Here is a 24,062-nt window from a genome sequence, read left to right as displayed (position 1 = left end):
GCTTGTTTACTTTCAAGCCTTTAAGTCCCCAGACGCTATAGGTCTCGATAGCCGGGCACCATCAGCCTTCTTCACCACACTTACTTATGCACACATTCGTCTTCAGCGTTTATGTGTGGAAGGTGGTCACACAATGATGGTTTTTGTTCTTTGGTGTCTGCTGCCTGTTTCCTTCAACACTTTGTTAAAACCTTATTTTAAAGCACCCGTTCTTTCAAGATTCCACATTGAAGAGGATAGGAAAATAAAACGCGCGGTTTTGTTCAATTCCATGTTGGTTCGTGCACCCCCACCTGCCCAGCGTGTGCTTGGGCCCGCCTTGGCTTGCTCACAGATAACACCCCTGCAGGGGACCACTCCGATTGCATGACATCCAGGAAGCGGTTCAGTCTCTCTGTAAAGCGGGCCGGCCCCAAGTCCCCGGAGGGAGATGTGTGTTCCCATCCCGAACCTCCTTCGTGGAGTAACGTTCTGTTGGCGAGGATTTGAACTCTCTTTCACTAGAGGAGCGAAAGCCGCTAGGGCTTAGCTTCGGGGAGCGGATGATGTCACCGAGCCCTGTCCCTCTCGGGGAAGACCTTTGAGGGTCCAGAAATGACCGTGAACGCGGCCCTAAGAGGAGTTACAAGCAGTCAACTTTTCAAAGTCTTTCATTCTCTCCAGGTGGTTTCCGGAAGTGCAGAACATTTATTACCAAGGTAATAAGAAGAAGCAATTGCCAACTGGCGACAGCAGTGCCAAACTGGAGTCCTTTTTCAACTGCGCCGCCACGCTCATGACGAGCCAGCTGCAGGGGCTGGCCCTGGCCTCCATGCAAGACTTCACCGACCTCATCGCCCAGCCCCCAGTGAGTAGGGCCGCGTGCCCCAGGGGTCGGCGTCGCCCTGCTTCCAGAGGAAGATGAGAGGGTACCCGGGCCAGTGCAGGAGCAGACTTGACCTCGAGACTTGTTGTGCTGATGGGTTGAAAGAGTGTAGTGCTTTAGGTAGGGGGTGTCCTTACCATCACCTAGGTCAGATTAGCGAGAAGTAGTGACAGTGTCCATGCCAGGGAAGTCGGGCCATGGCAGCTGGGAACAATTCCACAAGGATCCTTTTCTGCCTCTGGAAGGTAGTCTTGGATGCTGTCGAAGCAGGACCTTGGCATTGGAGTATTCTCTTTCTGTGCTTGTCGGTCTTGCACGATTCTAGAACTTCTCTGTGCTGAATATCTTCCTTTATCTAAGATCTTGACCTTTGAGTTGATCGGTAGGCCCAGTGAACACCAGAAACCAGCAGGTCTAGTTGGGAAACCCTCTTGTTCTTCTTATTAGAGCCTCCTGTAAGTTAGCAGTTGTGTGTGAGGTTCTCTAACTTCATGAGAGGGGAGGATAATCAGCCCAAAGCTCATTCCTACAAGGTGAGGGTCAGACGTATGAGGGGGCACCCCATAAAAAACTGATGCTTTTTTTTTTTTTTCCAATGCGAGGGGCATAGTGCATTTGGAGTTTGTTCCACCAGGTCAGACTGTTAATCATGCTTTCTATCTAGAGGTTCTGAAAAGATTGTGTGACAGAGTGCAACAAAAAAAGGCCTGATTCCCCATCATCATATATAAATATATTTACATATGTACATGCCTTTATTTAGACCTCTATAAATGCCCTTTGCCTCCTAGTTCTTTCCTCTACTTCCTTTTACTTTCCTCTTGTCCCACTGTCATGCTCAGCCTTCATTTGTGTTTCAGTAATTCCTCTGGGTTACATTATCTTTGATCAAGCCCTACCAGGCCTCTTACACCCTCCTCGCCACCGATTTTGGATCACTTGTTGTTCCCTTGTCCCTGGGTGTGTTAACACCACTTCTTTTCCTCCCCCTCCCCCTCTCCCATGTCCCCCGGAACTGTCGGTCCCGTTCTTTTCTCCTCTAGATTGTTTATCCAGCCTATCTTATCTAGATAGACCTGCAGAGATAATATGCCCCAAAATAAGACAGAAAAACAAAGCAACAAAACACCAACATGGAAGAAGCACACATGTGTGATCATGAGGTGTCAAAGGGATCAGGTAGCAGGCATCAAAGAACAAAAAATCATATCATTGTGAATGAGGGGGAGTGCAGAGTGGAGACCCAAAGCCCATCTTTAGACAACTGGACATCCCCTTACAGAAGGGTCGCAGGGAGGAGATGAGCCAGTCAGCGTGCAGTATAGCAACGCTGAAACATACAACTTTCCTCTAGTTCTTTAATGCTTCCTCCACACACACACCCCCCAACCACTATCATCCCAATTCTGCCTTACAAATCTGGCTAGACCAGAGGATGTACACTGGTACAGATAGGAACTGGAAACACAGGGAATCTGGGACAGATGAACCCTTTGGGACCAATGGTAATACTGGGAGGGTGGAAGGATGGAGGGGTAGAAAGGGGGAGCTGATTACAAGGATCTACATATAACCCCTCCCTGTGGGGGGGTGGGGGAAACAACAGAAAAGTATGTGAAGGGAGACATCGGACAGTGTAAGACAAGGCAAAATAATAATTTATAAATTATCAAGGGATCATGAGAGGGGAGGTGGGGAGGGAGGGAGAAAAATGAGGAGCTGATACCAGGGCTACAGTGGTAGAAAGAAAATGTTTTGAGAATAATGATGGCAACAAATGTACAGATGTGCTTGACACAATGGATGGGTGGATGGATTATGATAAGAGTTGTACAAGCCCCCAGTAAAATTATTTTTTTTAAAAAGCCCTGATTTGTGGGAGACTGGGGACTGGTTTTGCCACCACAACAATGGACCTGCTCACGCAGCAATCTCAGTGCACCAGTTTTTGGCAAAAAACAGCATGCCTCTCCATCTAGCTCAGAAGCAACAAAGGCCACATGGAAGAGGCACACGTGTGTGACCACGAGGTGTAGAAGGGACCAGGCATCAAAGAACAAAAAATCTTATCAGTGGGTGCCCACCTTCCCAATATGATCACTGAAGACAAATGTGTGCATAAGCAAATGTGGTGAAGAAAGCTGATGGTGCCTGGCTATCAAAAGATATAGCGTCTGGGGTCCTAAATGCTTGAAGATAAACAGCAGCCATCTAGCTGAGAAGCAACAAAGCCCATGTGGAAGGAGCACACCAGCCTGTGTGACCATGAGGTGTCGGAGGGATTAGGTATCAGGCATCAAAGAACAAAAATGTCATATCATTGTAAATGAGGGTGATTGCAGAGTAGAGACCCAAAGTCCATCTGTAGGCAACTGGACACCCCCTTAGAGAAGGGTCATGGGGAGGAGATGAGCCAGTCAGGGTGCAGGGTATCAACGATGAAACATACAAATTTCCTCTCGTTCTTAAATGCTTCCTCTCCCACTATCAAGATCCCAATTCTACTTTACAAATCTGGCTAGACCAGAGGATATACATTGGTACAGATAGAACTGGGAACACAGGGAATCTAGGACAGATGACCCCTTCAGGACCAGTGGTGAGAGTGGCGATACCAGGAGAGTGGAGGGAAGTGAGGTAGAAAGGGGGAACCAATTACAAGAATCTACATGTGACCTCCTCCCTGGGGGGTGGACAACAGAAAAGTGGGTGAAGGGAGATGTAGGACAGTGTAAGATATGACAAAATAATAATTTATAAATTATCAAGGGTTCATGAGGGCGGGGAGAGCAAGGAGAGAGGGAGGAAAATGAGGAGCTGGTACCAAGGTCTCAAATAGAAAGCAGATGTTTTGACGATGATGGCAACAAATGTACACATGTGCTTGAGACGATGGATGGATGGATGGATGGATTGTGATAATTGTACGAGCCCCAATAAAATGATTAAAAAACAAACAAAAAAACCAGCATGCCTCTCTTGCCCCACACACCTTGCTCACCTGAACTTGCTCTGTGCGACTTCTTTCTGTTTGCACGAATGAAGAGGGATGTGAAAGGACAGCAATTTGGCAATATAGAAGAGGTGAAGAAAAAAAACCGAGGGAGGTGCTGTCAGCCATCCAAACAGATGAGTTTGAAGAATATTTCCAAAAATGGAATCACAGATTTGGCAAATGTATTAAGTGTAATGGAGAGTACCTTGAAGGTGATAAGGTTGCTTTGTAAAAAAAATTAAATATATAACTCCGAAAACAAAACTCGTTTTTGTTTTTGTTTTTTTTTGGGGGGGAGAGGGGGGAGGGAGGTAGCCCTTTATACCGCTACTCTCCAATCCTTTTTATTTTTTTACCCATTCTGACGGCAGTCTTCCGCCCTGTGGCACTGTTTCTCTGTTGGGTTTAATGATTCCTTTAATGAGGTCACACGAAACTCATACCGAATACTCACGGTTATGGGGCTTATTAAGAAAGTAACAACTCAGGATCAGGATCAACGTGGAGACAGGTCACTGGATACAACTCAGAAGACAGGTGGAGCTCTTCAATTAGGACAACTCCCAACCAAGGAACCAAGGCATCTCCCAATTGGTCCTCTGCCCGGGCCTCTTCTCTGCTCAGGCAAGTGTTACAGCTCTTTTGCTCCACTGACAGCCTGAAGGTGCTCACCTATTTATCGCTCTGCAGGGGGCTGAGCACCCTGCGGCTGCCTCACTCTGGTCTCCTGGTTCTTGCTCCTTATGCTGACCTGCACTGTCTCATGCTATGGCCACTGTTAGTTTTCGCTCTCTCCTGAGTCTAGGAGGTTTTCCGTGCAGGGACCCTGGGTCCAAAGCATATGCTCTGCTCCTGGCTCTTCCTGACAGTAGTGAGGTCTATTCTACAGCTGTGAGTTTTAACCACAAAGGACAGCAAAACAGAAATCTCCTTGGAGGGCCCCACCTCCTGATTTGCATCATAGTCCATCAATCCCTGTGAGGGTTTTACATCCCCTGTTTGCATAGTAGACGAACCAATCCCTTTGCAAGACTGCAGCCTAGTAAATCATCTCACTTGAACCACACGCCCAGGGTCAGAAAGGCCATATAAGCAGAAACCCACTGTTTGCTCCTCCCTTGGCGTACCTGTCAAGGACATGAAAGGAAGGACCAACACGGGGACAGGTGGCCTCCTTCGTCTGTCACAGTTCTTATTTACTTGTTTGTTTGATTTTCTAGGATTCGGTCAGAGCCTTTGAACATCCAGGTTTCATCATGAGGCTGATCCTTGATAATGACACCATTAAATTTGAACCTGAGTTTAATGACTATAGAGACATCCTCCTAAATGTTTATGATGTTATGCTTAAGGCTGTCAGCTTCGTGCCAAGAGTTGAGACAAAACTGTATTCCAAGTGGGTAAGCTACGAACATCTTCTGATTGCTTGACTTTACCTGTTACCCACTTCAAATAACTTTTGGGAGGTATAGACATAAATGCTTTGTTCTGAAGAATGTAAATGGCCTAGTCACCTTGGTGTATAAAGAAGTGTTTTATCTTCTATTTCCCATTTGCTTCTCTTAAAATATACTTAATTTGTCAACCTGCTTTTCTATAGGACTCAGTTGAAATCTTTCTGAGAATGGCTTAAAATTTGATTGGGTTTGAAGCAATTAATAAGTATTTTCTGTAGCTCCTATTCTGTAAAAGGATGCCTGGTGGAATAGTGGTTACACATCGGGGTGTGGTTCCCAGAGTCAGCAGTTTGAAGCCACTGGCTACTCCAAGGGAAAAAAGATGGCTTAACAATCTCCGAAACTTGTGGGGGCAGTTCTACTGTATCCTATAGGGTCACTATGAGTCGACATTGGCTCAAAGGCCATGAGTTTTGATTTATCCTGTAAAGATGCTATGCAATTGATTATCCTCCAAATACAGCTTTAAAAAAATACTGAGTGCCTGCCTCCATCATTTCAGCTCATAAATTCTATGATCCCTTCTTTTCTCTTTGTCCAAGCATTTTAGCATAGCTATCCATCAAGGGCTCCAAGGAGATGGATTGACACAGTGGCTGCACCATGGGCTCAAATATAGCAATGATTGTGGACTGGGTGTAGGACTGGTCAATATTTCATTCTGTTGTGCCTCGAGCCGGTATACGTCTGAATCAGCTCCAGGACTCCTAGCAACAACATCCTGAACTAAAGAAACTCTGGTACTATAGTGGGTTATGTGTTGGCTGCTAACTGGAAGGTTGGCAGTTCAAATACACCAGCATCTCTATAGGAGAAAGATGAGGCTTTCTGCTCTGGTAAAGATTTGCAACCTCAGAAACCCAAAGGGGTAGTTTTGCTCTAGCCTAAAGGGTTGCTATGAGTCTGAATCAACTTGGCAGCAGTGGATGTTTTAAGACTTGTGACATTGTAGCAGTAGGAGCTGTAGTCTAATATTGGATAAAAGCAGGTCTGAAGTTCTTTAAATGATAGTACTTTTAGGTCTTGCCTTCCTTTTCTCTTTTAGAAACATGTCAGGAATATTATACACATACAAATAGCAGAGGCAATTAGTATGTGAAGTTTAAGGAATAGTAGTAAGATTAATGTACCTATAACCCGATATAAGGAATGGAATATTATGGATCCCTCTTAAGTCCTCTCTGTCCCTCTCTGTTTATATCCCTCTTCTTCTTATCCAGCCCTCTGGCATGAGAGTCACTGTCCTGAATATTGTATCATTCTTGATTTCGAAGAAATAAAATTACCTATAAATCCATAAACATTTATTTTGTGTTTTCATATCTTTGTATAAATGGGGTTAACTTACATGTAACCTTTTACATGTGGCTTGCTTTTTTTCACTTAATATTGAAATGTTCACTTTGAGGCTAATCACCTCAATTGTTCTTTCCATTGGTTTTCCAATTTTTAAAGAATCTTTAAAATTAAAATATATTTTTCTAATTAAAAATATTTTCATTTTAAATAAATTCCATTAGGGTCTTTTTCCCCCTTTTAAAAAGTCACTTTATTGGGGGCTTATACAACTCTTATCATAATCCATACATACATCAACTATATAAAGCACATTTGTACATTCATTGCCCTCATCAGTCTCAAAACATTTGCTCTCCATGTAAGCACCTGGCATCAGCGTCTCATTTTCCCCCCTCCCTTCCTGCTCCCCACTTCCTCATGAACCCTTGATAATTTATAAATTATCATTTTGTCATATCTTGCACTGTCCGATGTCTCCCTTCACCCACTTTTCTGTTGTCCGTCCCCCAGCGAGGAGGTTATATGTAGATCCTTGAAAATGGTTCCCCCTTTCCAACCCACACTCCCTCCACCCTCCCGGTATCGCCACTCACACCACTGGATTCCCTGTGTTTCCGGTTCCTATCTGTACCAATGTACATCCTCTGGTCTAGCCAGACTTGTAACCATTAGTCTCTTTAAAACATATTTCTGCTTGCTTTTGGTTGTCTCTTGTACTTAGTTATATAAGCATTACATTTTTAGTTCTTTGTATAAATATTAAGTATTTTTAGCCTTTGTCCAATATGCAGTATCTGCCAGCTGACCTCCACATGCTGACTATGGAAGAAATCAAAAACCACACACTGCCATCAGTCACTTCTGACTCGCTGAGAGCCTATATAGGATGGCTGAGACTATACGTTTTTACGGAAATAGGCAGCTTCATCTTTCTCCTGAGGGTTATACAATTGGGTGGTGGTGGCTGAGGGAAGGGGTGTTCCAAAAAGCTTGTCTTTTCCATTGACTTTCCTATGAGCGTTTTGAAACCCCTCTTACAGTTTGCTGACGTCTGTTCATGGTGGTTTGCTTCTCCGGATGTCTTTACTTTCTTACTCAGGGCTTCTCAGGAAGGGGCTTTAAAGAAGGGAAGCCGTGGGCTCCTCTGCGATTTGTCTATTCTCGTGCCAGGTGCTCAGGAGACCCTTGCAGACCATTTTTAACTAGATTATTGTCAAAGGGTTGGGTGGGTGGACAACACTGGTAGTATGGATATTGGATCAGACCTGGATAAGAACAGGCATGTTGTTATGAATTTTTAAGGAAAAGATCCTCTCCCCCACCCCACCTTTTCTACTGAGCTGCAGATTGCAGGGTCAACGGTTCAAAGCCACCAACCACTCGCTCCATGGGAGAAAGACAAAGCTTTCTATTCTCATAAAGAGTTGCAGTCTGGGAAACCTATAGGGCCAGTTCTACTCTGTCCTATAGGGTCGCCAGGAGTCAGGGTCGATCCTTGTTTCCACTGAGAAACAAGACCAAGTGTGTGTGTGTGTGTGTACTTACAGATATCATAAATGGAAGTATCAAGAAACTTACTATATCTTGTTCTCTGGTCACTTCCAATACTTTGGTTGCATTCTATTCTACATAGACTCTGCCTGTTCCTAAGACTGATCTGAGATAGTTTGTGAAATAGACAAATATAATAGTTTAATAAAATAAGAATTAAGAGCAAGGCTTCAAATTGGATCATTCCCTTTACAACCCCTGCTGAGAAGTTCCACCCCAGATATTCTGAATCGGAATCTACATTTTTAATGACATCCCTGGGTCATTCTTACAGAACCTGCTAGCATGTAGATTCTAATTCTTTATATCTGGGGTACAGAGTCGAATTCTCAGTAGGGATTCAAAGTGGAATGGGCCAGTTTGAAGCCCTGGTTGAGACAAAATTTAAATCCAAGCAGCTGTGACTTTCATGGTCTGTAAACATGGTTCTAAACTCCCTGGTTGTTAAACTAAAGAGAAAACTGTGGCAAGATATACCAAATTGTCCCTAATAAAGAAAGAAGAAGTTACTTCACACAGTTCCAGGACAGAAAAATATCTTTTCTGGCATCAAATTTTGAGAGAGAGAGAGAGAGAGAAGAGAAGAGAAGAGAAGAGAGGAGAGGAGAGGAGAGATAGGTCTGACTTAGAGGGAATCGTTCCAAAGCCTTATCAGCATGGCTGGTGACATATTAAAAATGAAAACGTCAGGGATCCCTGCCACCACCATTTCCACATGCCCTCCTCTCTCCACCACACCTCCCCATGAGACACACCTATTTACAGAGCTGCTACTCGGAAATAAGAACCAGCAGGGTTTCCCTAGCTGATCCTGGCAATGAGTCCGGTTTGGAGACCAATGCTTAGGATCATTGTAATTGGTCTCTGCAATCTTTGAGCACTTGCAGGAGTGAAATTCCCATAGCTGTTTCATATCAATCTTCAAGAGAGTGAAAATGAAATTAGAAATGCACTTCCTGAAAATGGAAGGCAAATCTTCCAGGGGCTGAGAGGCTGTCTGATGATGTCAGTTGATAGACTTTAGAACTCGGAAGGATTGAATGGACAGATCACTCACAGGAATGATCATTTCTCTTGGCTCTTGATAGGATCTGATTAGAACCCACATCAAAAGGATAGGCCTGAAGTTCTAACATAGGCCTAAAGTTCAGTATTCTCTTTTGCTTATGGAGATAGATTAGGCAGGCAGTTAACAAATCCAAGAAACATCCGAAATGAGTATTAACGAGCCGCATATGCAATCCAGTAATTTCACAGTACATAGAGTGCACAATATCGAGTGCTTTATCCTGACTTCTCTTTCAGAAAAGATGATATCAAGCATCGGTTTTGCTGAGAGGCTCCAGGGTATTGATGAAGGTGTTGGAGAGCCACTAAAGTGCTCACGAAGCATCAGTTCTCAGCTTATTTCATAAAACAGCCACTAGAGGGCACCGTGGGCCAACTCATACTAGATAACTGACCAAATTCCCAGTTTCTAAAGACCTATTTGATGAATTTGAATACAGAAGAGTACCCATTAAAGACACGTTTCTTGTTAGTCACAATTAAAATCTCTTGTTCTGGGTGACAGTTAGACAATCTATCCCCAAACCAAACATCCAAACTCACTGCTATCAGGTCAATTCGATTCCCGGAGGGGATCCTCTGGGCGGCGCTTTGAAACCACAACAGCCCTTCTGCGTTATAAAGAGGAAGCTTTCAATTCCGGCAAAGATCTACAGTCTCAGAAACCCTCGGGGGCAGTTCTGTTCTGACTTCAGGGTCACTACACGTCGATGGCAATGGATTTAAGAAAATACAGGGAATCCAGGGCGGATGAGCCCTACAGGACCAGTGGTGTGGGTGGCGAAACAGGGAGGGTAGAGGGAGAGTGGGTAGGAAAGAGGGAACCGATTACAAGGAACTATATGTGACCTCCTCCCTGGGGGACGGACAACAGAAAAGTGGGTGAAGGGAGACGTCAGACAGGGCAAGATATGACAAAATACCAATTTATAAACTATCAAGGGCTCATGAGGGAGGGGGGAGCGGGGAGAGGAAAAATGAGGACCTAATGCCGGGGGTTTAAGTGGAGAGAAAATGTTTTGAGAATGATGTACAAATGCGCTTTACACAATTGATGTGTGTATGGATTGCGATAACAGTTGTATGAGCCCCTAATAAAATGTTTAAAAATAAAAAAAAAGAATTAAGGGTGCTTAAAACTCAAGCCAAAAGCAAACCCATTGCCGTTGGATTGATTTTGAATCCCAAGTTCATGGAAAAAAACAGAATGAAAAGAAAATGGATTTTTTCCCCAGGAACTTTTCGAAGCCCCCTCATAGTTGCAAGAGTAACTTAGTTCAAGGTGATAAACCAGACAGGCCTTGTGGTTGGGCTGGTTCCTACTCACAAGGACAACTTCTGTATCAGAGGACAACTGTGCTCTTTAGCGTTTTCAGAGGCAGGTTTTTGGTACCCAGAGGCCTAGGAGTGCAGTGGTTAAGCATTTGGGCTGTTCACTGCAAGGTCAGCAGTTCAAAACCATCATCCACTCTGTGAGAGAGATGGGGCTCTCTACTCCTGTAAATAGTTGCAGTCTCAGGAATTCACAGGGGCAGTTCTATCCTGCCCTATAAGGTCAACATAAATTGGCATCAACTTGAAGGAAGTGAGTCGTCGTCGTCTTTTTTCCCCTCTTTTGAGGTGCACTGGGTACCTGTGAGCGTTCAACCTTGGGGTGAGCAGCCCAGTGCATTAACTGTTTGCACCATTGACTTTCCGTTTCCCTTATCTAAACTGAGGAGATAAACCGATAGATTTTGTGTGCTTAGTTAATATCATTGTCTGCTTTATTCTTGCCATCATAGGGATCACTAACTCCCCACCACTCCCACCCCCACATAAAAAACCCAACCCGTTGACATGGGTCTATTCCAACTCGTAGTCAGACCACAAAGGACAAAGTAGAACATCCCCAAGGGGTTTCCACGACGAACTCCCTACAGCAGCAGACTGGCACATCATTTCCCACAGAGCTCGTGGGTTCGAACCATGGACCTTTTTATTCCCAGCTGAGCACCTAACCACTGTGCCACCAGGGATTCCCCATTGTGAGAGCAGAATGTGAATTGTACAAGAAGTGATGTTAGTGGGCTCCAGTTCACAGATTAAAAAAGCGAAGGTCAATGACTGAATAAACAGTCTTTGTTCCAGATAGATTACTGCTCGAGGTAAAATAGGATAACGATCAAAGAATATGATGATCAGACATGGGGATTGTTCCTGCATTTGTTTGTCAATAACGTACAATGTAAGCACTACCTCATAAAACTAGCATGTACTGTTGGCCAAATAAAATGTGAGTTTTGCTCGTTTTGCATTCTAAGTCTTATTCTGTGTATATGTTTCAGTAACTACTCTTTCATCCATGAAGAAAATTTGGTCAAGAACAAGCAACATCAAACAAGGTAGCCTTGAAGAAAAAGAGGGAAAGTGTAGGAAACCTAGCTATTCCCCAAATGGATATAATTAGACCGAAGCGGAACTGCTATTTATCGAAAGCGGTTTTTCTAAAGATTTGAGATTAGAAATACAAAAAGCCTAAGTAACGAATCGTTGTTCCTCTCTCCGTGTAGGAAAGTAAATCCAAGCGCACCACCTTGAAGCCGATCATTCTGAATGAAATTATAGACGCACACAAAGAAAAGATTAAGAAAGTGATTGAGCAAGAAAGTGTGGCCCCTATGGAGCACCTCAGGCTGTATGACAAGTATGAGCATTTGGTCACCAGGAAAGCTGAGCAAGATGTCGATGCTTTCCTTGCAGAAAATCACAGCTATGAGAAAATAATCGGCGAAATCCGCAAGTACCAAAAGCTGATGGAGGAAATACAGTATACATCTAGAAAGGTGAATGGGCCCTGTCCTGTACAACTATTATGTAGAACGATCTCTTCCCAGTGTTCTTAGCATGTGGATTTTAGAACGTACAATCAAAAGCAGCAGGCCATTGGTATCCATGAGAAAAGTCTTCATGGAGACTGGTCTGTGCCACACCGTGTGCTGGATTGAGAACCGACAGCCATCAAGTTGACACAGCACACCATGCTGGCTGGTCTGGCACCCTCTTTCTGGCCGCTGGCACAGTCAAGTCCATGGTAGCGGTTACCGTGCCACTCCATCGCCCCTAGGGCCTCCATCCCTCTTACTGGCCCGCCCCTTCATCGACCACGATGTTCTCCCCCAGCAGCTGTTCCCTCCTGATGGCATGTCCAAAGCACACGAGTTAGTTGGGCATCGGTCTGTTGGTGCCATGAGGTTTTCATTGGCTAAATTTTGGAAGTAGACCGACCAGGCCTTTCTCACCCCAGCCCCGCCCGATTCTGCTTTAGTCTGGAAGCTCTGTGGAATCATGTCCAACAGGTGTGTGCCCCTCCTTGTGCTCGAAACACCACTGGCATAGCTTCCAGTGGCATCGTCATCTGCAAGCCACCACGGTACCATGAACGTCAGCTGGTGGGAGAAGTGCAGTGAACTCAGTGGGACTGCCTTGTTTTCCCAGGCCTCTGAGGGCTCCAGCCCTCCACATTTCTCTCACCCTATTACAGAAAGCACTGGCATTTTCCTTCTCACACAGGTTTCTGCCTCAGGTGGGTTCCAGCTTTCACAGTTTGGGCCATATTGTCAAAAACCTGGGGCTAAGGAGGTGGACAAAACAGACACATTCCTTATCCTTAGGAAGCAGATACTCTTGTGCCGTAATGCCAACTTTTAAGTACTTTATGTAATCTGCCAAGGATGACTCCCAAGAATATAATGTTGGTGTTTTTTACATCAGTGTTTGTTGATCCTTTTGAAAGTAGACCCCTTGCGTCCAAATGTGGGTACTTTTGTTCAGGAGGATTACCAGTAATCCAACTTGTACAACTCTTCTTCTTTTTCACCTTTTGTAATCATTTTTGGGTCAAGAATGTGGATTACTTTTTTTTTTACACAGACTGGAACACTTGAACCCCACGCTATCTTTTCAGACATATCTAAGTGCTCCCGACTCTTCCTGTCCATCATGCTCTTGGAAGAGAATGGACGCCTGAGGGACAAACCCTTCAGGGAAGCTTTTGTAGAAGACAGGTGCACAATATCAAGGCATAGTCAGAAAATCCTCCCTGCGCAATATTTTAAAACGAAATGCCATCTTCCTAGATCACAGAAAAAGTCAACAAACACCATGAGAAGCAAAACTGGGGGAGTCTTGTATTCATTTTTCTTTCTTTCCATGATTTAAAAAAAAATTACCCTTCAGTGCTTATGTTCCAGACCATCCGCTTAGGAATGTTTGAGATCCACTGTGAGGAGTTAATCAGAGCTTTGGTGAAGCGAGCAGATAGTATTTGTGGGAAACTTATCGCCAAAATGTTCAAAGATCATCAGGAAGTAAACACAAGGTATTTGTACAACCTTCATTATCTTTTTGTCTAATTATTAGGTACTAATAATTAAATTTATATCATAGTGATGAAAGCTAAACAGAATCATTGTTCCTCAGCAAAGGGGATGGATTACAGTGATACCCCAAATGATTAAGAAAAAAGCAATGCTAATTCTTATTGCCATTTGGCTTTTTTTTTGTCACAGTGTTATTGTGAAGTTATTAGCATGATTTTATTTCCACCACAAATGTGCCTTTTCAGTTGTCTGGCTCATAATAGTATTGACATGTGTTTCCATTTCTTCTGTAAAGTCAAGTGGCTATCATCTAATCTAAGACAATCAGTACCAAGTGGGCTTTCGGAGTCTTACGGACCAACCCACAAATTCGGAGCTGCGTCTTACCATACTCACTGTTCAAGGAAACAGTAACTTGTTAACCAAATGAATTGATAATACTTGTCGACTGCCATTTCAATTTTTAGGGATATTGACTCACAATAAGTAAACTCACTAAATACTAATATACCAATTTCAGTATAAAACAGATTGTGTTTATTTAAGACAAGAAATGTAGTTAGTTGTCTGAGAACTGGTATCGACATGGCTCCAGGAACCTCTCCTGGTATCAGTGCCATGGGGTTGGGGGGAGACCCAGATAATCAGAATGTATTGTGATGGTCCTGGTATCAAGGTAAAATAATCGATCATCAGATAGCATCCTCTCAGGAAACACAGAAGCCTGAAAGAGGCTTTATTTAGCCTCCCACACATTAGGTATAAGACTAGGCACTTGAGCTCCAAATATGAATAAAACTGCTCAGAAAAGTTGCAATGTAGAATATAAAATTGATATGCAGGTCAGCAAATTGCAGCATGATGCAGTAGGTACTGTACTAAAAAGTAGCAGGAGCCACTGGGATAGGACAGAGAACAGGAAGAAGGATTCAGTCTCGCTCAGAGTAGAGTTTAGGGGAGGCGGGCCATCAAGGAAGGCTGCAGGGAGGAATTGGTGGGTGGATTCCACTTGGAAGGATGAGCAGGAGCTTGCCGGGGGAGCAGAGGGGTGCGGGAATTCCAGGTGGAGAAAAGGACATTTAAAAGGCAGCGAGGGATCGAAAGGTCTGCCATATTCCACGAGCTAGGAATGGTTTGTGCTGCTGCCGCAGACGCTGTGAAGGAGGAGAGGCCACAGGTGAGTTGAAGGAGGACAAGGTAGTTTAATGTGGGATCTAGAATGATGGGATTAGCTGTAAGCATCTTTTCCACTGAAAGGATGGGAGGAATAGTGAAATATTCCGTGTGTCTTTTATGCTTACCCACCGAGTCAGTTCCAAGGACTGCCGACCATCGCGTTCCCAAGGCGGAACCAGATGACCAGTCTTCCTCCCGTGGAGCCCCGGGTGGGCTGGAACTGCCAGCCTTTTGGTCCTATTGCGGGCCATCCCTCAAGACCTGGCTCCCTCAGTCCTCCCCTCTGGACCTCTTGCTTGAATCCTCTTCTTTGCTGCTGCCTCTGCCTTGGAAGCTGACAACCATGCTCCATACCAGCTGCCTTCTCCCAACTCCACACTTCAAACCAGTATCGTCACCAAGCGATGTCCTCTTCCCGTTCCTTACAGCCAGTCTCACGGAAGAATTGTCTATACCTTTTAGGCTGATTTCTGCAACTCCCACCGCTCTTTTTTGCCAACCCAGATCCAAGTAGAGTTGTCCTCCTCCTCCTCTGTGCCACTGCCTTCTGTTTGCTCAGCTGAACCTCTGCTAAGGCCTTCAGGCTGGATCTGGGTTGGCAATGATTGTTTACCATCCCGTCTCCCATTTCCAGTGGCTCCGTGGGAGAAAGAGACTGTGCCCCTCCTGCAAAGAGCTACTGCCTTGGAAACCGCATGGGACCATTGGACTCTGCTCTCTCGGGGCTTTCTGAGTCCATGGTGGCTTGACGATCAGCTCGGTCATTGAGTAATCATAGCATTGCATTTTTTCATGACCTGTAACATCTATTTAGAAAGAAGCTTCTAAACATAAGGTTGATTTATCTGGTGTTTCAGATTATGTGACGAATTCGAGAAGATCGCTGAGAAAGCTCTTAGTACTCCTCCGAATACAGCCGAGCTGATGGAAATGAAGGTACTGCTTACAAACCCTTCTCGGTGTGTGCACACCCCTGACTTAGTACCTCAATGGTGCTCAGCACGCCAAAGGCTAAAATCAGAAGCTTAACAAGAAGAGAATGTATTTATACTTCACTCATGGGTCTGTTGTTTGCAGACTTGGGCTTGGCCCTCCGAGGCAGTTCTGGTTACTGGGCCACCTGGGTGTCGGTTGGGTTGACTAGGGTAATTTTACTTTGCTCCACTGTCTCCCAAACTGGAGTAGGTTAATCTGGGTCTGTTCGCATGGCCCAGTCGAGGGGAGTAAGGCAGCCAAGGCCTATTGTACCAGTGCTTTTCAAGCCCCTGTGGGTGTCACCTTAGCTCCCATTCACATGGCCAAAGCAAGTCATAGGCAGAGGCAGAATGAGAGGACACTAATGGGCATGGACACTGGGAGGGGTGAAGTGTTGGAACCACGATGCAATCATCTACTAGAACCCTGTTATTAGCATACCAACTGGCATAAACCAGTGCGATCCCTGGCAAATTTAGGTGTGTGGGTACCATGATGAGACTAAGGCAAGTGTGTTACTAAGAGAATTTATCTGTAGCCATCCACTCAGCACAGAGCTGCATTTAGGCACATTTGGTTTAGAATCAAGCGTAAGGAGCCTGGCTGGTATAGTGGGTTGTGTGTTGGCCCCTAACCCCAAGGTCAGCAGTTCGAAACTACCAGCTGCTCTCCATGAACAAGATGAGCCTTTCTACGCTTGTAAAGAGGGACAGACTCGCACACACAGAGGAGCAGTTCTACCCCGTCCTATCGCTCGCTATGCGTTCAATAGACTCTGGGACAGTGAGTCTGAGAGGTACGAACTGGAACCCTAATAGCAGTGCTTTTCACTTACCCCCATCGAGGCACCCCCCAGGACCCACTCACGTACTCAGAGATACGCTTTTGCAAACAATAGAATGAGTATCGTACATACTTTGCTACTAATTATATTATCCATTTTATATGTCTTCTCTGTATTCCTCCCACGAGGTAAGGAAGGCTCTTTAATACAAAATTGATATCTTGTTCCCCAACCTAATTTACTAAATAGTTCACTATTTCACCCCTGACTTGTACTATGCTCCATAAATATGTACATTATCTGCTACAAATTATATTTCCATATGTGCACAGATCTATTTTTGAACTCTCTCCATTTCACTCCCACTTCTATTCCTGGATCAGACCAGCAACTATTTAAATGACTGAACCTATGTAGTGTATTTTGATATTTGTAATCATTTATCTTTGATATTCTTAGGTATTTATTATTTAAAATAATTCCAGAGTTATATAAAATTCTGCTTAAAAACTGTCATTGCAATAGTTATTAAAATTGCATAGATTTCTATAAATAATTTGATTTTAAAATATTTGAGGATAGTAATACCTTTTTAATATTATACCTTAACATCCCGAAACATAAGTTTTATCATTTTACTTGCATCGATTTAGAATGTCTCATTAGATTTGCCCAGAATTATTTACAATTTTTTGCACCTGTTAAGAATGAGCTCTCTCTTCCATGATTGTTTCTAAAACTGGTCACTGATGATATAGCTAGGAAAATACGGATTTTGTAGCTCTTTATTTTGTACTTTCTTGTGCTTTGAAATCTCTCCAACTTGGTCAGTTGGGTCTGTTTTTTTTTTAACTTTTTGCATCAAATGATATTTTCAGAGGACATGAAGTATCCGTGCAAGTGTGTCATATTGGCTGAGCCCCACAAGACTTGGGTCTGGCTTCAATTGACTTGAAACTGCTCCTCCGCCCCTGCCAGCACCACAGGTGCCCCCCTGCTCTCCCGCTGGGTCCTTTCTGCTGGAGATCCTCTCCCCCTTACCTGTTCCCTCAGTCACTGCTCCCCCTGCTCCGTTCTCCACTAGTGGGAACTACCCTCGACCCAGAACAACCCCGATCCCTACTGGAGGCATGTTCTACCTAACGAATGCACCTGGGTAGCGCTTCTCTCAGTTGCAAGTCGACAAGTTGACATTTGGTATAATGGTTCTTTGAATCTGTCTGTCTCCCTCACTAGACAGCAAGCTTCATAAAGGTAAAGGTCACGGCTGGTTTTGGGTTACAGTGACTTGCTGGCAGCTTGCATGGTGTCTGGTAACATAAGGGCCCAATAACATTATTAGGGAATAACTACTGATATCTCCCATATAGCGTCTGCTTTATCTCTTCCAGGATCCCATAGTCTTCTTTTCTGATTTTCCAGTGATTTTATGTTTATTGTTCTTTTTAATCTGTCACTTAAGAGGCAATGGGAGGATTGAGAAGTAAATTGGTCTTTAGAGGTGACTGGAAGTAGTTCCCTCTTCTGAACGAGGAGTCAATCAGCACTTCTAGCGAATCGGTACATATTGATTCACGGTGGCTTAGCCAAAAAAGAGTTCACCAAAAAAGGTGATGGCTCTCAATCAGATGGGTTGGCACAATGAATGCCACCTCAGCTTAAACATCACAACAACGGTGAGGGTGGTACAGGACTAGACGACATTTGGTGTGTTGCACACAGTGGTGAAGAGTTCGAACTAACTTGCAGCACCTGACAGCAAACGTTTTGGGTTTTTGTTTTGACATGAACTATTCATTAGGGAATAACTATGAAAAAAAAACTTTTTTTTCTTCTTCAGGCTTACATTCAGAAAGTGGAATCCACGGACATGATTGAACTGGGACAGAGATTAGTGGATTCCAAAAACTGCCTTGCTTTCCTGATTGAGTGTGCTAACTTTTCTCCAGCGGACATCAGGCTGAATAATAATGTTTTCCAGTGGTATGGAAGAATGGGGGAGATTTTTGAAGAACACAGGAAAATCGTTAAAGAGAAAACAGAACAATATCAAGAAGGTCTTAAGGTTGGTATCGTGAAACTCTCAATTCACTGCCCCTGAGTCGCTTCCGGCTCCCCTTGGCCCCATGGGTCGGAGTAGAACCACCCCGGCAACGTGGACGGGCGCGGGAAGCCGGCCTCTTTGTCCTGGGGTGTGCCTGGGAGTTCCCAACTTCTGACCTCGCAGCCACTCACTATGCCCCCATGTCCAAGGTTGGTGTCAGATGCTTTTAATTATTTTTAGTTGTGGAAATGTTTAAATTTGTAAATAGCATTGTCAACTTCTTTATTTTGGTGCCTACATAGGTCAGCTTTCCCATACTACAGATATATTCAGAAGGAAATGCACTTACTAGAGCTTTTATAACGCTTATATGAATGACTAAGGAGTGAACAAGCAGGATATTGATTGCTATGAGGTCAATGGTTTTTTCCAGAAAAGTCCAAATTCTAAAAATTTTTTTACAGAGAAAAAACACTGGAATCATTGCCCACAAGTGGCCATTAATAGAAAATAGTATTTGTGTCACTCAGCTCATCACACTCATTTGAGTGAGTCCATTTACTTAGCGCATTTCACGTCATCTGTGACGTCACACCCGTGACCCAGCAAACTCTCCTGAGCACGGTGTGCGTCAGAGGCAGTACTCTTTACATTCACTGACTCCGGGCTTCCCAAACCTTTTTTGGGTTTTACACACAAGTCACTGTGTGATATTTGTCTCATTCGATCCTTCCGCCCTCATCTATTTCCGCCTGTCGACTTTTCAGTGACCTTGAGTGACTTCCAGGTCCCTGAATGTGCCGTGTTTCCCTCTCTTCTCTCGCACAGCCCCTCCATTCCCGTGGGACCCACCCCTGCGCGCACACACCTAACAGACCCCGCTCAGCCAGTCCTCAGGACTGCTTCCCCTCCATTTGTGTTGCGCTTTTAAAACATCTTTGGGGGACCACTTACCCTTTCGTTTTATTTTCATTCTTATGTTTCTCTTAAAATTAAACAGCTAGGACTGTGGGAGCAGGACAGTTTTGATTGTCCACCCCTCCACCATCCCCACTGACTAGCATGGGGCTGGAATACAGGGGTATCATGAGCACACCATAGCTATTGTGTGAATAAGTGATTTTGGTGTTTGGTTTCAGTTTATGGAGGAAGAAACTAAGGTTCTCAGAAGTTGGGAGACTTGTTCCAATTCAGTTAGTACAGACATCTCACTTCACTGCGTTACATACAGCAACTATAACTAACCGACCGAATACATTTAGGGGAGAGAGAATAATTCATCGATTTAAGTATATATATATACTTATTATATAATATATATATATACTTATTATATAATATATATACTTATTATATAATATATATTCATATATATTATATATGAATTATATATATTATATATATTCATCCAAAAGTATAGTCTATATTTCTATTTTACATTTAGGCCATTTCAAAATTTAGGCAAACCTTGGAAATGTGTAAATATTGGCCACATATGTTAAGTCAGTACCCATTAGATGTAGAAGTTACAATAAAATTGACCCTTAGAAAGTTGCTAACAAATCTAGAATTGTCTATACTTTGTTCCACAATATGCTATTCCATCAACTACACATATGTTGATGATTTTTTTCTTTTCATTTCCCTTCTCCCACCGGGGACAGTATCATATATTTGCCAGGGAACTGGAGAAAAGAGGACAGAATTCAACCCAGATAATCTGTAAAGTAGGAAATCTATTTTTGAATAACCTAGATTTGACTTTTGAATATTTTATTAAGAACGGTTGTTTTAGAGTTATTTAATTTGGGATGCCTTACCAATAAAAACGTGTAGAAAGTCTTTCTTGTTAGGAGAAGTATACACTTGTTTTACATTAAAAAAGAACACAAACCTATGGATTTTAGACTTTCAATCAGAATGTGTTTACTGGACGCATGTCTTGTAAAAAGAGCCCATGGAACAGGAAAAACTAACCTCGAATGCTTGGTATTGGGATGGATAATTAAAGAGAGCAAGTACCAGAACCCAATGACAGCAATGGAGTTTCCCCACCCATGGTTTGTCTAGTGTCACGGCTCTCTCTCCGTCCTTTAACAAATTGGTGCTTTAGTTTAGCCCCATACTTGATGCTTATGAGATTTTAAAAAATGCCTGTAAACATTTATTACCATGAATGCTTGAATACCAGACTTTAGCACATCCTTTCACATTTTGTGAATTAGAACGCTTTATATGGACGGTTCGAGGATCATCCTGGCCTAATTTGTGAATTAGAGGTGATTTAATTCATGATGTTCTTCTCCATTAATTTTTCATCTTGACTCTCAAAATGCCCGCATCATTTGTAGCTCTCAGTCATATTTTGGATCAGCTCTTTCTCATTTTGCTAGTGACAGAATGTAACACAAATTCCAATCCTTCTTACAAATAATTTCACTTCACTTTTGACGTTCGGGGTCCCAACTTCTCAAAAGAGTAACAACTAATATTTGGTTTTATTAGTTACGCTGCGAACGATTTTTGGAAGAATTGGAAAGCTATTCTAAGCAGGCGGAAGAATTTTACACATTTGGAGATCTCCAGGATGTGCAGCGATACCTGAAAAAGGCCCAGATCCTGAATGGGAAACTGGATGCAGCCGCAGACAAGGTGAGGAGGTGAATTAGTGCAAGGGGAAAGGGTGGCCTTTGTCCAGGGGGTAGACTCTTAACAAGCAGATCAAACAGAATATAGCTTAATTTCATGTAATCACAGAAGAGTAGAAATGATCCAAAGAGATTGTACAGGCAGGCCTCAGGGAGAGCACTTGGGCTTTTCTCGTGGCAGTGACAGGCCTTCAGCGGTGTCCGCGTTTCATTGTGCACAACACAGCAGCCCGGGCAGCTTCTTACTTGTTATATCGCATCGCTGCTGCATCACGATAGTTGAACTGTGAGAGTTGGGAATGCATGTTTTTGCAGCAGAAGCAAGCACCAGTGCTGCCACTGCTGCTGAGTGTCCGTCGCAAGCACCACAGAATGAGGAGCTGCCTGGCCTGCAGCATCCACGTGCTCCCTGCCGGATGGGACCACTGTGACGCATGCTGTGCGGTTTGTCTTGGTGGATTCCAAGTAGATGCTCAGGCCTTTCTTACCAGTCTGCCCCTGCCTGGAAACCCCATGGACACCTCTCAGCATCCAGCAGCCGGAGAGCCTGGGGAGGTGGTGGCTGCACAGGAGAAGCACTGGCTGGGAGTCAACCCTGGCCGGTCTCAAGCTCAGACGTCGAGCACTCTAATCCCGCACCACCAACGTCCCCAACGTCCTCTGAGCGAGTGATGGCCCCTGGCCACTTCCAAGTAGATTCTTCATCCTAAGGGAGCCTAGATTTAACTGCTAGGTTTTTAAATGGTTGCTGTTAGGTGCTGGGAAGCTGATTTGTCTCATAGCGACCTTACATGGAACAGAACCCAACATCGCCTGGCCCTGCAACATCCTCCCGTTATTCTTGTGTTGAGCCCGTTGTGGCCGCCACTGTGCCCCTTCATCTTGTCAGGGGTCTTTCTCTTTTGTTGCCGCTCCTCATCCTTAACCGAGCACGATGTCCTTCTCCAGGGACGGGTCTCGCCTGACAACATGTCCAAAGTACGTGAGACACAGTTTCACCGTCTTTGCCTCTAAGGAGCAAAGTACTTCTTCCAAGACAGATTTGTTGGGTTTTTGGTGGGTTTTTTTGTGTGCAATCTATGATATTTTCTCTATTATTCACCAGCACCATAATTCAAATACACCGATTCTTCTTCAGTCTTTCTTATTCAATGTCCACCTCTCAGAGGTCTATGAATTGATTGAAAATACCAAGGCTTAGGGCAGGCACACCTTAGTCCTCAAAGTAACTGCCTTAAACTTCAACACATTAAAGAGATTTTGTGCAGGGCATTTACTCAATGCAAAGCATCCGCTGATATCTTGATTGCTGCTTCCATGAGCATTGGTTGGAGAGTCAAGATGAGATCTTCTGACAACTCGGATCTTTTCTCCATTTATCCTGATGTTACCTATTGGTCTAATTGTGAGGATTTTAGTCTTCTTTACAGTCATGCTGAAGGCTGGCAGTCCTTGATCTTCATCAGCAAGTGCTTCAAGTCCTCCTCCTTTTCAGCAAGCCAGGTTGTGTCACTGCAAACCACCACTTGTTAGTAAACCTTCCTCCAATCCTGACGTCCCATCCTCCTTCATATTCTCCACGTTTCTTTAATTATTTGCTCAGCATACAGATTGAATAAGCATGGTGAGCGGAAACAACCCTGATAAAATGTCCTGATCTTAAACTATGCAGTATTCCCTTTTTGTGTTTGTACAACTGCCTCTTGATCTATGCACAGGTTCCAGATGAGCACAATGAAGTGTTCTGGAATTCCCATTCATCTCAGGGCACGCCGTAGTTTGCTATGATCCACACAGTCATATGTCTTTGCATAATCTATAAAACACAAGTGAACGTCTCTCTGGTGTTCTCTGCTTTCAGCCAAGATCGATCTGGCATCAGCAATGATATCCCTTGGTCCATGTCACACTCCTCTGAATCCAGCCCAAACCTCAGGCACCTCCCTGTCAATGTACTGTCGTTGGATGGTCTCCAGCAAAATGTCACTTGCATGTGATAACAATGATAGTGCTCTATAGTTTGAGCATTCTGTTGGGTCACCGCTCTTTAGAATGGATACAAATGTGAATCTCTTTCAGTCAATTGGCCGAGTAGCTGCCTTCCAAATTTCTTGGCAGCCCAAGCATTTCATCAGCTTGTTGAAACATTTCAATTGGCACTCCATCATTTCCTGGGGCTTTGTTTTAGGCTAATGCTTTCAGTGCAGATTGGACTTCTTCCTTCAGCATCATTGGCTCTTGATCATAGGCCACCTCTTGAAGTGGTTGAGGGTGGACAAGTTCTTTGTGGTACAGTGACAGTATTTTTCCCATTTTCTTTGGTCTTTCCTGCATTGAAATATCATTCAATATTTTGCCAATAGAATCAGTATTGTAACTGAATGTTTGAACTTTTCCTTTAGTTCTTTAAATATAGTATATATTGACTGCATTCTTCCTTTTTGATTTTCTAATTGCAGGTCTTTGCACATTTCATTATAATATTTTTGAAAATTTCTGTTCAGCTCTGTTTTGTCGCCATTTCTTCCACTTGCCACAGCTGCTCTACAATTAAGAGCAAGTGTCAGTCTCTTCTGACGTGCACTTTGATGATTTCTCTCGTTCCTGTCTTTTACATGACCCTTTGCTTTCTTCATGTATGATGCTCTCCCTCAGCTCATCAGCTCCCTTTCATTAGTGTTTTTCAGTTAGACCCGTATTTTTCCCATGAAGCCACTTTTCCCCAGTACTATTTCAGAAATCAGATTCCTCATTAGCAGACAGTGGAAGGGCTGCCACTGGGGTCAGGCTTTCAGCCTCTAACTGAACCGTCAGTGGATTCAACCCATAGTCAGTCGTG

The 24,062-nt window shown here is 43.8% G+C and overlaps 1 protein-coding gene across 1 annotated transcript in view; it reads left to right on the top strand.

The window, feature by feature from the left end:
- The window catches only part of DNAH7 (dynein axonemal heavy chain 7), a 255,888-nt gene that overhangs the window by 23,385 nt on the left and 208,441 nt on the right, over nucleotides 1–24,062 (top strand). Inside the window, exons 11-17 of the mRNA XM_004701731.2 lie at nucleotides 664–847; nucleotides 5,081–5,260; nucleotides 11,788–12,060; nucleotides 13,468–13,595; nucleotides 15,630–15,708; nucleotides 18,372–18,596; nucleotides 21,081–21,227. Of these exons, the coding sequence (XP_004701788.1) occupies nucleotides 664–847; nucleotides 5,081–5,260; nucleotides 11,788–12,060; nucleotides 13,468–13,595; nucleotides 15,630–15,708; nucleotides 18,372–18,596; nucleotides 21,081–21,227 (1,216 nt within the window). The remainder of the gene's footprint in view (nucleotides 1–663; nucleotides 848–5,080; nucleotides 5,261–11,787; nucleotides 12,061–13,467; nucleotides 13,596–15,629; nucleotides 15,709–18,371; nucleotides 18,597–21,080; nucleotides 21,228–24,062) is intronic.

Source organism: Echinops telfairi, unplaced genomic scaffold (assembly GCF_000313985.2).
Source record: "Echinops telfairi isolate 266 unplaced genomic scaffold, ASM31398v2 ScPeMD7_3;HRSCAF=10, whole genome shotgun sequence".
NCBI lineage: Eukaryota > Metazoa > Chordata > Mammalia > Afrosoricida > Tenrecidae > Echinops > Echinops telfairi.
This window is presented reverse-complemented; position numbering and strand designations above follow the sequence as displayed.